The sequence below is a fragment of the Malania oleifera genome, chromosome 4 (assembly GCF_029873635.1).
Source record: "Malania oleifera isolate guangnan ecotype guangnan chromosome 4, ASM2987363v1, whole genome shotgun sequence".
In the NCBI taxonomy this organism is placed as follows: domain Eukaryota; kingdom Viridiplantae; phylum Streptophyta; class Magnoliopsida; order Santalales; family Ximeniaceae; genus Malania; species Malania oleifera.
Genome location: NC_080420.1, coordinates 28,845,427 through 28,860,525, shown reverse-complemented (window position 1 = coordinate 28,860,525; position 15,099 = coordinate 28,845,427). Strand labels below are relative to the sequence as shown.

Here is a 15,099-nt window from a genome sequence, read left to right as displayed (position 1 = left end):
TATTTATTTATATTTACTTTTTGTTTTCATGGCTGAGTGTTTCTTTCCCTTTTTTCCCTTGAGAAAAGGTTGGGGGTGGGGTCACTCCACAATTGCAAAATGTCATGGCTGTTCACGATGAACTACTGGCAATTGTTTATTGCTGGGCATATCAAATAATTATTCTGTTTAGATAACAGTAACACTTTTCTGTGTAATATCATTTTCTGTTTTGGTGTTTTGCTATATATCAGGGACTTGTGCATAAAGAAGGTATTTTGTACTGAACACAGAAAATCTCAGATACTCTCCTTGGACTTATGTTTGACTCTTCAAATGTATACAATTTCAAAGTGTTTTTAATACTGAACACATATTCGACGTTTAATGCTTTTTCAAATGGTATTTGCACAAAATATTTTCATGCAGTGTTATTATTTTATCTTTTATTTTATTCTTGTCATGTTGCTTCATATCATATATGTCTCATCTCCTTCCTTTATGGCTAGTTTGGCACTGACAATTGTTATGCAAAGTGAGCTATAACATTTGCTTTTGTCTTTTTGGTTTCTTTTAGTTGAATGGAGCTCCTTTTCAAAATCGCCATGGTTACAGAGGACGTGAAAGAGGAAGAGGATCTGGGGTAATGTGTTGTTCCCTTTTCATTTGAACACAGAATTTGAGATTTTATTTTACTGGCAACTTGAAAGCTCACTTGAACTGTTAGTTAATGAGTGAGTCAAAAAAAGAAATTAGAAATATTTCAATGATTTAAGTTTTCAATTTTATAATTTTGGTGTTCCATGGATGGTGTGTTTTTGAAGGGAGCCTTAGCGCAACAATAGAGTTGTCGCCGCGTGACCTAGAGGTCACGGGTTTAAGGTGTGGGAAAAGTCATGCAAAAATTCAAGGTAAGGCTGAATACTATAAATCCATTGTGGTCCGCTGCTTCCCTGTGCCCGGCATATGCGAGAGCTTTGTGCACCATGCTGCCCTTTAGCGAATGGTGTATTTTCGTGGAGTGCTTTTTCCCAATTATATGTGTGTGTGTGTGTGTGTGGGATGGGGATGGGGATGGGGATGGGGATAGGGGTGAGCATAATTTGGTGAAAACCGAGTTAACCGGCCGAAATTGGCTGGTTCGGTTCAGGTAAAAATCCCGGTTCGGTCAGTTCGGTTATAATTCTACAAAATTCTGGTTAATCGGTTTTGGTTCGGTTAAGGGTAAAAAAAATTTCGGTTAACCGATTAACCGAATTACCAATTAATTAGATTTTAAATATAATTTATGAATATAAATTTTTCTTATGCAAGTGCATTAAGGAGTTTAATTAAGCTTGCTTATACTCGGCATTATTATTATTTTTTTTTGTCGTTTTTCTTGTTTTGGATTCTTTGTTCTATGGTAAAATATTATTTTCATTAATAAAATTAATAAATAAGATATTTAATTAAGCTGGATTTAGTTTTAAAAAAAAATTTATATTTGTATTCTGCTTCTAGCAATTAATTTTAAATAATTTCGGTCAAAATTGGTTAACCGAATTACCCGAATGGGCAATTTGGTCCGGGTTGTTTCGGTGTTCTTCGTCAATTCGGTCGGTTCGGTTAATGGTATTATTTAACCGAATTTTTCGGTTAATTCGGTTAATTACCCGAATTTAACCGAACGGACTGTTTGCTCACCCCTAGATGGGGATGGGGCAAATTTTCTTTCAGTTCAGCAATTTGGATTTGATAGATAAAGCTCAAAACCTTGGTTTTCTAATTATGGCAAAATTTTAAGTTCTAGAAAGTAAGGTAGAAGCCAATCAAAATTCAGGATATCTGACACTTGTTCTTGCCCCAATTGTTTTTCTTTGATAGGCAAAAAAATTTTAAATTATGGGCACCAAGGGGGTTCCAGCCCAAGTACAACAAAGAAAACATCATTTCATGATAAGAGATCCCAAAAATCTAAGGTGATGTGTAAGTCTTTCCAGCCAAACAAAGCAGATAAAGCCTTGAAACGCATATCTTTAAGAATTAAGAGTGTCATTTCACTCCTTCAAGAACTGTTGTATTTGTCCTCCCTTTGATCGTTATCTTGTCAAGGGGTCTAAACTGCCTACAAATTTTTACCCACTGTGAAGGTATCAACCCCCTCTTGATTCAGCCCATATCCCATAATCAAACTAATTGGTTTATTTTCCTGTTGAGTATAGAGACTGAATAGCACGCGCACAAGCAAGCAAAGTAGTTTGCTGGAGCAGCACCTCACAGCCTTTATCTTTTATTAAGTTAAAGGACACTCTCCGCCGGAATGCTCACATACAAATTCTCTAGAGTCAGGCATGCAGAATGTCAATTGTTGGCAGAACTTTTTTGTGCATCATTTGTGTAGGTGAAGGGTGATAGGCATTGATTTTGGAAGATGTTTCATAATTTGAATGTGGTGAAGGCGCAGAATCTATTTCTTTAAAAGCAGCCTTCCAGTGTAAAAGAGTGGATTTTCTATAATAAATTGTTTCATGTGCATAACAAATGTCCTTTCCACAAGCCTTCATCATGATAGCATTAGCTATTAAAAACTATTCCTGCATATGCTTTTTACTTAAAAAAGGACTAATTATTTCTGAGTAATTCTATGAAGTATGAAGAGTTGAATGGGATGATTTTAGGCCACAAACTGTGATGTTAAATATGTATTCATATATTAACTCATGATTGTAAAAGGGGTTGCAACAGGAAGCTAAAAAATCTGTACTATTAAAAACATGAGTAGCATGCAATTCATTGTTAAAATGTATCATCCAAGAGTAAAAAATTTAGTTAGATTGGTTGGGTTGCAGTCAGTAGTTGCTCTGAGTGAGTATTTGATAGAAACGGTGCAATCCCAAGAGGGGGGTGAATTGGGTATTTAAAAATTATAGTCTAGGTTGAACGAGATAAATGGTATTACTTAACCTAGGCTCTATCTATGAAAATGTAAACTCAATCATTTACAATATATCATACACGTGTAGTAATTAAACTGCGGAAATGTAAATGAACACGCACAATATGTTACCAAGGTTCGGCCAACAGTGCGTACGTCCCCGCCTTGGCCACACCAGTACAAGGATTACCACTATAATGCTCACTTAAACGGGTGAAGCAGCACCTAATACAACCAGGTCAATTTAAGGGGCTGACCCTAACCGACACGCCTTAACAAGATGACGCACCTAGATTTCCTAATCGGGTCTAAGTCAATCTGGGACTATTCCACAGGGTTAGTCTCCCTCTTTAGGCCCGCGCCTGAAATACAACCAATGTGTATAAAATGTTTGTACACGGAAATACGCTTCTAGACAAGCAGATGTGTGCACTAATACGGCTTAATCAATAATGTAAGCACGAATGATATGTAAATATGCTCAGTGCTCTAATGTGTGCTACACACTCTGTCAAGTATAAGCTTTCAGTTTAGATCTAGAGTGTATACCCAAACAATATTTGAAACACATGTGAATAATACAATATCAGATCAGGGTTTCAAAATATGCTAAGCAAGTTCAAACAAACAAACTCAATACAATATTTTAATATTCAAAACACATTAGAGTTGCTTGAAGCACTAACTCTTGAAAAATATTTTTGCACACAAAATCTAGGTTTAGGTATCTTGCAACAACAATGCAAGAACCACAACCTTTAAAGTTTTTCTACACTAAATTTATCAAATGAAATTGGTCGAAAAATCTTAATGCTAAACTCTCACGGAAAATCAATCAAATAATAATGTAACTGAGAGTTTTAGCTACAAAGATCAAGCACAATAGCTTTAGAAAATACTCACAATGCTTGTAGAAATCAAGAATGAGGAGTATGTGAGTGTTTGGGAGTATTATTTGGTTAATAAATGATTTTGGGTGTTAGAGAATTTTTGTCTAATCAAGTTTGCTAACACACTCCCAATTATGATAAATGAATGGGTATATATAGGTAAGGAGAGATTTTTGACCGTTGGGGACCCAATAAGAATAATTAAAATATTTTAAACAAGTTTACAAAAATTAATCCCATTTAAAAAAGTTAACCGCAGTAAAAAATAAGGGGCAACCCGAGAACACTGGTTGACCAGGATGAGTTTAGTTGACCAAAATTCTTGAGGTTCGGTTAACCGGGCCAAAAATGAACTACAATCTCGATCGACCGAACTTGTAAGTCCGAAGCCTTTTTGCGAGATTCCGTCGACCGGGACTAAAATGAACTTACTCGGTCGGTCAACTGGACTTGCAAGTCCAAGGCGATTTTTCCACTTTTGTGAGGTTTGGTCGACCAGAACCATTTGAACTGAACTGGTCGGTCGACTAGACAATTGAGTTTCTACACGTGGGAACTCGGTTGACCGCGTTGGTGGTATTCAAAATATGCTCGGTCAACCAGACGGTCAAATTGTTGACTCCTGGGAGTTTGATCGACCGGGGTCAAATGAATTATAAGGGTTCGGTCGACCGGGCTGTGGTCAACCAGTTGACCCGATCCTTGGTCAGTCGACCGGGGGCAAATTGTACATGGAGGGTCGGTCGACCGAACATGCATATATTGTGCATTTCGGTCCAGTTTGATCATGCAAACACCCTATTCACTTAGCCATACATATGTGAGTGTCCTAGGGTCATTTTAGGCCTTTTTGAGTGCACCGAAAAAATTCGGTGTCGGTCGACCGAAGGGTGTTCCCTATGGTCTTTTTATGGTCTGTGTAGGTACTTAAAGTCCAATTAAAGTTGATTTGAGCATACCTACCTATCATGTATGATGCAAATTATTACAAGCCATAGGAGTGCACAGTCCATAATAATTACATCGCAGAATGAAGAAATGAAATAATAAATACAAAGACACAGCACAATTCTTCATTCTTCGGCACGAACACCGCACGCCATCATGATATGTCTTTTAGTCCAAATACACGTGCACGGTGAACCTGCATGCAATTTTCAGTACAACCATTAGTACCAAGAGTATTTGTCATAATTAAAACTGGGTGTGACCTATAAGTTCAACAGTATTGTTCAGATATAATGGTTGAAGAGCATAACAGTGTTAATGTTGAGCTGAATCTGAAGCTGTGATGCAGAGTCTGCTATACATTTTCTGTCATAATCTGGGCTAAAACTGTCTGATCATGTTTGCCAATTCAAAGCCATACTTTGTTTGGAAATTGATCTCTCTTTTACTATGTTGCTCCTTGGTGACACCTGTGTAGTCCTGAGTACTCTTGAAAATTTGGAAGTTTATATTATATGTTTCTGTTAATGTCCATAAATAATTTCTTCTTCCAAAAGACAGCTGCATGCTGAATATTAAGGTTGAAATATTATTTCCTTTTCATGCTATGTGGACTGGATTCGAGTATTAACTGGTTGTCTCTCTCATGCTACTTCATTTTCTGTGCACATGTTTTTTACTTGCATCATTCAGTCATTGCATTATTGTTTTTGGGTTAAACAACCACACATTAAAGCATGGTGAAAGGAAGTACATAGTTGCATAGAGTTTTTTCCTTGTTTCATGTACTTTTTAGGTCAGACCACAGAAACTGTAGCCATCGTAGATAGGAAACTAATATTTGTTCTTGTACCACACATGAAGGTGGATGGTAAGAGTTTTAGTTTAGTGTCCTTTATTAATTGATGCCGTAAGTTCTCTTTTGATCTAACTTATTTAACTAAGAAAAAGTATATAGTGATATTTGACCAGAGAAACAATTTTGTGCCTTCCTGGTTTTACAATGCTTGAACAACATATTGGACGCAGGTGGTTTCGCTGGTAATCTTAAGTCAACTCTTTGCATTGTTGCTGTATAAAGATACCAAGAGCTTGGATTGAAAAATATTAAAACTTGTACTTGCTCTTTTTTCTATATTTTGTATAACTATTAATTTAGGATATTTAAAAATTTTGTCAGCATCATCCAAGATTGCTATGATGGCTTAAGGTGGTTAGCTGTTGTATGAAAGTGAGGATTTATGTGAAAAATTGATTCGATATGGTCTATGTCGAAGAGTTAAGAGCAGTAGTACACCAACTGTCTTTTTTGTTACACTGTTATTTCTCTGTATTGTTCAGAAATGAGAATTGTTGGACTATGCAAACATAGGATGCTGCTAGTAGCATCTATTCTGGTTAGTTATATTGGTGATAATTTTCACTGCTCTATGCTGTTATTTGGGCAAAGAAAGTGTGACTGATTTCTTATGTAGTTTTATCAGAAGATGTCCTCTTCTTAGTGAATATCTTTGATGTTTTGCCTTTGACCCTACTCAACTTGCTCCAATGAGCTCAGGGGCAGTTGTGTTGCTAATTACCATTTTAAACATTCATTACTGTCATAATTTTTCATTTTTCTCGTATTCTGCTTTCTGAGCTCTTTGTGCCTGCCCATTCTTGCCATAGTTCCCTGCTAATTAAGCTTGTCTTTGCTTTTTTTTTTTTATTTTATTTTCTGTTAAATTCTCCCTCTCTTTGAGGTTATGTTAGCTGGGCTGTTGCTTTTTTTTTTTTTCAGATTGTAATGTAAATATGGCCATGTGAGTTGATGTTTTTCCCCTGGTCCTCACTGACAAATTTCCTTGTACATACCAATTTGTACCCAATGGGGCTGAGTTAATTGGTTTTGAAAACATGAAACATTGAACATTTGATGTGCAGGGCTCGCGTCCAGTGACAAAATTTACTGAAGAATTTGATTTCATGGCAATGAATGAGAAATTCAAGAAGGATGAAGTATGGGGTCATCTTGGCAAAAAATCTCATTCAAAAGACAAAGAAGAAGATGTGAAAGTCAGCGATGAAGAAGAATTCCAAGCTGAGGAGGATGCTGAGTTACCAAAGATTGATATTAAGGTAATAATGCATTTTTTTAATCACTCTACAGCTAAATTTTGCTTTGTTTAAAAAGGAAGCTAGTTATATAATTTTTTTTTTTCCGAAATTTTTATAACCATGCCAAAATTAATATTTTCCTTTCATATTTTACAGCATGTCTACAATAAGGATGATTTTTTCGACACACTGTCTTGCAATGCACTTGGTCATGAATCTCACAGTGGAAGGACCAAGTTCTCTGAGCAAATGAAGATAGACACTGAGGTAATGTGCCAATCTTTGTTGGTGACCCTTTCAGATCTTGGTTTTTGCTTGATGCTCCTGACAGTCTTGATGGATGCAGACTTTTGGTGAATTCTCAAGGCATCGGGGTGGTCGAGGGGGGCGTGGACCTAATCGTGGAGGGCGATCTCGAGGTCCGTATTACGGAAGGGGTTATGGCTATGTTGGGAGGGGCCGAGGCCGGTCCATGCCAAACCGTGCTCCCTAGACTCTTTGGTGTTGGCAATTGTTGGTAAAACCCAAACCCCTATTGCCCATCAAAACGGCAATCTGGTTTAGGATTATGACTGTAATTTTTGTGCCTTGAAAGAGCTTTGTTGTCCAGCAAATAAGAGAAGGATATGTTTTGTGATTTAATAGGCTTCCGCTCTATCAACAATCCTTTCATGGAGCTGGTCAAGAAGAATCTGGTTTCATCTTAACAGAATTATTAGTGCATCCGTAATGTAATGTCTTAACCAGATAGGTTTTTTATTTTTATTTTTATTTTTTAAATTTAAATGCTTGTGGCATGAAAGTTCAATCGCTTAGGGTGATCGAAGCTGTCTGTTGTCTGAATGGGGATGCATGTTTCTCAGTGTATAGGCATTTCTAATGCGCACAACCTAGAGGCCTTCTCTGACTCTATTCTGTTCTTCCCAAAGAATACTACTAAGTTGTGGTTTCACTGGCACTTAATCTGCATTTTCCCCTTCTATCTGTCTCTTCCTGTTCGGGCTTCTGCTGGTTCTCAGCACCTTGGTATGGAGGTCTCCCCACCTGGTTTTGGTCTGACCATTCACCCTCTTGTGATTCCTAGCTTCCTGCTTCTCTATGGCCTTCGCCCCAACTTCTCTCTCCCTCATTTGTTATATGACCTGCAAGTAAATTGTAGAACCTCCTCTCCCCATTGGGCTTGTGATTTCCTTTAAAGTTCTGAGAAATACATTGTGCCCTTTTTGAGTCAATAATATGGATTTGGTCATTCCTTGTTGCTTGTAACTAATGTTTCTCCATCCAAAGTTTGAAGAACAACTTGGGGTAGGAGAGGAAGGATATTCATGCCAATGCTGCCTTCCACAATTGAGGCGACAATGGAGCAAGGCCAAGTGCTAGTTTATTATTATGAACGTAATTTAATATAGCCTTAGCAAATAATAATAATAATAATAATTCAGTGCTAAAATTTTAAAATGATAATTTTTTCCCCACATATGTAAAACAGGCTTGTGTGCATGTTTGATCAGTATTAACTATTTTTCGGCTATGATTGCATGACCATTTTCCGTTATGTGAAGAGGCTAAAATAATGCTAAAATGCTATAGAGTTGAGTGTACATTTGTTTGAGCACACGGCTGGTAATTGTCAAAGTACGCCTCGCACCATAACTATGCAAATTTAGGAGCTCAAAAATTGCTGAGCCAAGGAGATAAAAAAATATTATGGATATCTGGATCAAGCTTGATTCCTTAAGATGGTACTGTTTGCAGTTATACTTCTTCAGGTCTCTCGTCATTTAGCTCTGCCTGGCATCATCTAAGACTTGAGAAACAGGTTGCAGAATGGTTCTTTACAATGAAGGTATTGAAAGAAGTCATCTTCTTTGACTCTAAAAGTTTTCTAAGGAAATACACCTCAAAGCTGGTGCTTGTTCTAAATATCCAAGGCAGGTCCCATCTGTTGGGATGCAGTGCAGCGTTTAATTGGATGGTCTCCCTTCAGTGCCGCCAGGCATGCCACAATTTGCAAAATGGTTTGTGCTGCTTCAATCTGTCATATTGGGTCAATTAGAAATCAAGTTTGCATGGGGAAATTCCTGTCAGGGTTGGTGCTTGTTCCTTCTCTTCCTGCGAGGGGAACGTATTCTAGCCTTGATCTTATTCTTTTTCTTCTTGATGTTGCAGGGATTTTTAGCCTTGCATTTGTGCTTAAATTGTATTTTTTCCCCCTTACCTTCTGCTAAAAAAGAAAATATGATTATGAGCTTGTTTATTCTATTTGATTAATGTGGAATGGCATTATGCACCTTTGTATGCTTGCCCATTTTAAGTTGAGCGGTTAGTAACATTTTGTTCTAACAATTGAAATGATATTATATTACTTCCAACGATAGTTTTTCTCAATGTTTATCATTGATTAAATTAGTGGAACTCAAAAGATATAAGTGCATTTTTCTTTGAAAGCTCATGACAAATTACGGCTGTTTGGAACTTGGAGAATATTGAGGAGAGGAAAGAAAAATAAGAAGGATTCCACTTTTCATGCTTAAGAAAAGTAATAAAATATTAAAAAATATACCAAATCAATGAATAAAATTTTAATTTTACACATCCTTAACATTTTATAAATATTGATAATTTAAATAGAAAAAACTTTATAAGTGGAGATAAATTCAAATTTTAAAAAAATATTCAACAATACTAATTCTCATCATCAAAATATAAACTTTATTAAAATTCAATGACTAAGATAACATTTAACGTAAATAATGATCCATAAGTCATTTAGAAACCTGAACTTAATAAAAACTCATCCAATATCCATCAGCTATATGCTCATTAAAAAAAAAATGTCATTGCATGACATTAGATTACAAAAACTTATAACTTTGAAGTCTTAATGCAGCCCAACAAAGCATAAAAAGAAGCATAAAATTGAAATTAAGCAACAACAACTTTCATAACTTAAGCCCTCCTTCCTTCCACAAGTTCTTCATCCATGGAGATGAATCCAGATTGTATGATTGTAATTGACATCCTTGAAAAAAAAATTTAAATTAATACTTTATTCAAACATTGTTTAAATTTTTTTTTGGGAAAAAAAGAGAAGCTTAAAGAAAATTTAAGAATATTACCTAATCCTCCTCCCGAAGTGCTTAATCATCAAGATTTAGGAGTCCTGATTCCATGGTTATGGTTGAAAACTCTACAAAAAAAAAAGAAAAGAAGGGAAAAGTATATTCTTAGCAGTAGTACATTCAAGTAAAGCCTAATAAAAAGTTGAAAAGAAAATTTAAGAACTAACATGATTCTATTCTTTCAAGTTCATCCAAGCACTCTTCCAATGGACCATGTGTAATTCGTAGCAATCTTGTGCACAAATGATTGCTTCGACCATTTGTGGATTCAAATAATTATGGAAAGCATCAAGCACATGTCCTCTACCATTAAAAACTTGTTGACTTTTTGAGTTCGATCCCTGATTTTGATAATGATAAACCGCAAGTTTCTTATGTGTGTATCCAGTGTTTCAATAGGCTTAATATGTTAGCGCACACATAAGGGAAAAGATAGTGGAAGCTAGAAAGCCTTAAAACTCACATCCATTGGTGTTTTCCACGGAAGACAAAAGAGTAAAGAAGAAGATATTTATTCTGATTGTAATGCATTTTAATTTTTATATTTGGTCTGTAATATAATGCATCGCATGCATGATATGGATGATAAGCTCATGTTGGCCGTAGACTGACCTTAGGGACCAACACTTTTCACAAAAATTCTTTTCTTAAATAACTAATTGGTTAGGATCAAAAATTAGGGGTAAAACAAAGTATATAAAACCTTCGGTCGATCTTCAGTCGATTGACGTCAGGTTTTTGAATTTTGGTCAATCCGAGAGTTTCGGTCGACCGAGCAATAGGTTTGGTCACCCGAACAGACATATGAGAAAAAAATAATTTTTAAAGTTTGGGTGCCTGAAAAATGGTTCGGGTGGCTGAGTCTAAGGCGATTTCCAATCTGTCCGAGGTTCGGTCACCCGAACCTAAGTACGGTATGCCGAACTTACACTTTTGGTCACTCGAGGTCAAAATGAACTTAAAGTTTGAGTGCCCGAGGACATTGGGAAAAGTCAAGACTCGGGTTTGGGGTTCGGTCAGCTGTGGACGTTTAGTTCAAAAGTTTGGTCAACTGAGGTGTTTTCAACGCACAAGTTCTGTCGCCTGAAGCCCTTTCAAACTTGAGATTTGGTCTAGTTTTTGGTCCTAAGTTACCCCGGTTTGCATATATATTATTTGTAAAAATATAAGGATTTTTCCTAAGTGATTGTGCAAAGACCTAGGGTCTATCTAAGGACTTTTTACTTAGTCCTAAAAATTCGGTGTCGGTCGATGTTCCCTAAGGTCAATCTATGGTCTTGAGCTTATAGTCCCTACCATGCATGACATGCATTAATTATTACAGACCGATAAATAATTAATATTTACAGACCCTGAATGAATGAATATAAAATACAAGTGTTAAACAATTTGGGTCTTCATTTCAGTTCAAGTCCATGTGCACCATATGATATTGTCAATTGATTATGCACACAAACTCAGGGCAAACTTTAAATACTAAAGTATTTGTTATAATCAGAATGAGATATGACCCATAAGGTCAACACACATAGAATTAATTTAAATGAGATATACAACACACATGTATGTAGACATTGCTCATTTAATTTACAAACACATTTTATTTCGAATGGGATATGAAATGTGGTGAATTGGTGTAAATGTTTAATTTAACCAAAATATTTTTAAATGTCCAATTCACCCCCCCTCTTGGGATCACACCAATTCCAACAACTTAGCTTAAGAGAATTCCCCCATTTTGAAATATTTATGATTTGCTTAGAAAAGCACTCCCCCCTTTTGATATAAATTTGGGCATAAATTTTTTTTTTTTTTATAATTGTTTGAAAAATATAGCAATTAAGCACACAACAGTAAAACTGATCATTAAAAAAAATGACATGATAACCATGGTCAGACTATCCTCAAACTATTGCAATTTAAACCCTACATAAGACCCGCAAAAGATTTGAATGCAAAGCATGCGGCATATGATAGCAAATGTAGGTTTAAGTATAGAAGTGGTCTAACTAGTTCGTATGCATTTTCATATAAAATCAATGAAACAATTATGCAACACCCTTAAAAAAATTTGATATATATAAACTCCATGACATAAAATTTTAACACAGAGATGGCACAAGTGTGATGCCTTGATTTTTTTCATACCATTTTTTTTCACAATAAACAATAATAAACTAGCATTTGCCACATCACAAACTCTGATACCATATTAACATAACCCGACCCGAAGTGGGGTACCGGGTATTTAGTCTATTTCATACAACCATACCTAACAGCGGAAGTCAATATTAATATACCATTCTGAATACAAATATCAGAATACTATATATCTATCATACACATATACATCTCTACAACTCCACAAAATATCCTAGTAGATTTCACAAAACTCAATTCACAACTCAAACACTTACCCTGTCTATCAGGGTACTAGGTCACCTTCTATCTCGGAGCTCTATCTACTGGTCTGTCACGATTCCCTGAAAAGTTTAGATATTTGGGTGAGACACTTCTCAGCAAGTCAGAATAAATTATTTACAGTGTGTGGCACATGAGTTCAATTACATCATATTACATTCCATTTTAATAAATATAACTGCTGGGAAAATATATACACATATGTACTCATAATTATACACACATGTAAAGCACAGTTTCATAAGCTTTCTTATCATTTTCATAATCATATACGTATACTTTCTGTAACGCCCCGGACTTGCCACGTGGGGCCTGGAGTGTTATGAGACCAATACGCGTCTCTGATATCATTCATGTAGTAGAAATAATAAAATAATCTCAACAAAATGTACTAGAGTTCTATATTTACACATGCAGATCCATAATAATTACAACCTCATTCTTCATATTACAAAACCTAAATAAAATATATATAACATAAAAACTAAAAAGCATAACTGTTCTGGTACCACTCATAAAAACTACCCCAACCTGGAGCTATCTAAGCTCAATCACCTTGATAACCTGAAAAGATTAAGTCAACGATGGGTGAGACACCTCTTAGTAAGGAAGAAATAATTTATAACAGTGTGTGACTTAAGTGTTTAATATATAATTAAAATATCCATATAAACGCATTCATAATCCAAATAGTAGCTGAAATAACATGTTCAAGTCACACCAGGTAAATTTCCCTGTCATCCAATCACATGTCCACATATATAGATATTTTCTTGATAATTCTCGAGAATAGGGAAGTCTACCTACTCATACAAGTAGATTCCCTCTACTATTGTGCTAACACCAGGGCACTCACCTTTCTCAGGAAGCCGTTAGATTATGTATCTAGGTAAAGTCACTGAGAATAAGGAAGGTCACCCGCCCATACAAGTGGCTTCCCTCTACTCTGCTATCCACAAATAATTATTAGAGTACTCGCCTTTCTCAGCAAGCCCTCGGGTGGAGTAATCTTCTTTACCTTAAATACTTAATTAAAGTTACTCACAACCAATGTCAATCCTCCCACACAGAGTTCCACATGAATATACGTACCACAATCATTCCACACAGGGTAATTCGCACAGTCTTCAACCATACCCACACAGGGTCCATATTCACATAATATGTAATCGTCCACATAGGACTTCTAACACACACATCATACACATTCACACAAGACTGGTCCACACAGGACTAGTCCATACAAGACTAACTAATCACACAGATTACACGGTCCACACAGGACAAACCAATCACACATCATATATGTCCACACAGAACTGGTCCACATAGGACTAATCAAACCACAAAGGTACAAAAACAAACATTGCGTTCATGGTAAATAGGTAAACAACCTCCTCATACCATTGCCAATGTTTATTTCCCAATATAAATGCTCATATAATGATCTCCTTATACCACTGCCAACGTATATGACGGTTATACCAGGTACTATATAACGACCTCCTCATACCACTAGCAACGCTATATCGTAATTTACATGAACCACAGCACAAGTCAACGACAACCAATCATTCAACACATCCATAGTTCTATCACATTATACATAACATCAGTATCTGCAGTCAACCAGTATAATCAACAAGATAGAAATCGCGACCAAACAATATTCGCAATCTCAATGATTCATCATTCCACAATACTCACAATCATTTAATTAACAAGAATGGTTTCAACCACACGATTTTTTTCCAATATAATATATATACACACACACACACACACACACACACATATATATAATCAGTATTTTCAATACCAGCATGTTTCAGACAAATTATACTTGAATATGTAGAAATTATACCAGAAATTAGTCGTTTAAAATTATGAAAAATCTATTATAAAATATTTCCCCTTACCTGCTCCTTGGGATTCCTACCTAAAATCAACAAAATGAGACCCTGTATTCCAAAAACTCCAAATTCCTCAAATATCAGAAAAACTCCCATATAATACTTCCTAGGCTCCAAATACCTCAAAATAATAAATAAATTTTAAATTATTTCACTTACCCTAGTTTTGGGATGTTTCCCAAACTTGTCAAATCAAAAATCCACTTCGCCTATATTGCAGAGAATCTTCCTAGGAGTCTCGTGGTAGCTTCCTATCGTCAAACCGAGCTAAATCCGGCCCGGAATTGAAGAGAGAAGGCAGAGGAGCCGTGGCTTAGAGAGAGAAAGTGAAGGAGAAATGAAATTCTTGCTGAAAATCTGATTTCTCCCTATTTATAAGCAACTTGCCATGTGGCATCGTCGATGAGGTGTCTGGACTCGTCGACAAGCCCGAGGACACCACTCGTGGACGAGACCGAGTTGACAAAATTCAGGTATTCGAAAACCCTCTCTCGGTAAACCCTTGTAGATGAGACAAGTATACTCGATGACGAGGCTCTATAGGTTGCTCGTCGACGAGAAAGTCCAACTCATCGATAAGCGCCTGTTTATTTCCCTTTAATATTTCTTTTCCTTTTTCTCATATCTTCCCATTTTCCTTTTATTATCTTTCTTATTATTTTAAATAATTAAAATTTTTTGGGTCTTTACACTTTCATTTCTCATTTCTTATTCGTATACTTTCACATCTCATGTCATATAAATACTCTTTCTTTCTCACATCATATACGTACTTATTCATTCTCATACTATTTACATACTTTCTCATTCCT

The 15,099-nt window shown here is 35.9% G+C and overlaps 1 protein-coding gene and 1 long non-coding RNA gene across 2 annotated transcripts in view; one reads left to right on the top strand and one right to left on the bottom strand.

Annotated features, from left to right (window-relative positions):
* LOC131153273 (protein decapping 5) overlaps positions 1-7,577 on the top strand; it is a 43,038-nt gene extending 35,461 nt beyond the window's left edge. The window contains exons 5-8 of the mRNA XM_058105474.1: positions 557-622; positions 6,658-6,852; positions 6,988-7,098; positions 7,178-7,577. Coding sequence (XP_057961457.1) covers positions 557-622; positions 6,658-6,852; positions 6,988-7,098; positions 7,178-7,324 — 519 coding nt within the window. The 3' untranslated portion in view covers positions 7,325-7,577. The remainder of the gene's footprint in view (positions 1-556; positions 623-6,657; positions 6,853-6,987; positions 7,099-7,177) is intronic.
* LOC131153274 (uncharacterized) lies at positions 7,179-8,256 on the bottom strand. Its single transcript, XR_009136208.1, has 2 exons — positions 7,854-8,256; positions 7,179-7,721 (listed from the first exon to the last, which is right to left on the bottom strand). It is a non-coding gene; the product is annotated as an uncharacterized LOC131153274 (long non-coding RNA).
* Between the last annotated feature and the right edge of the window lie 6,843 nt (positions 8,257-15,099).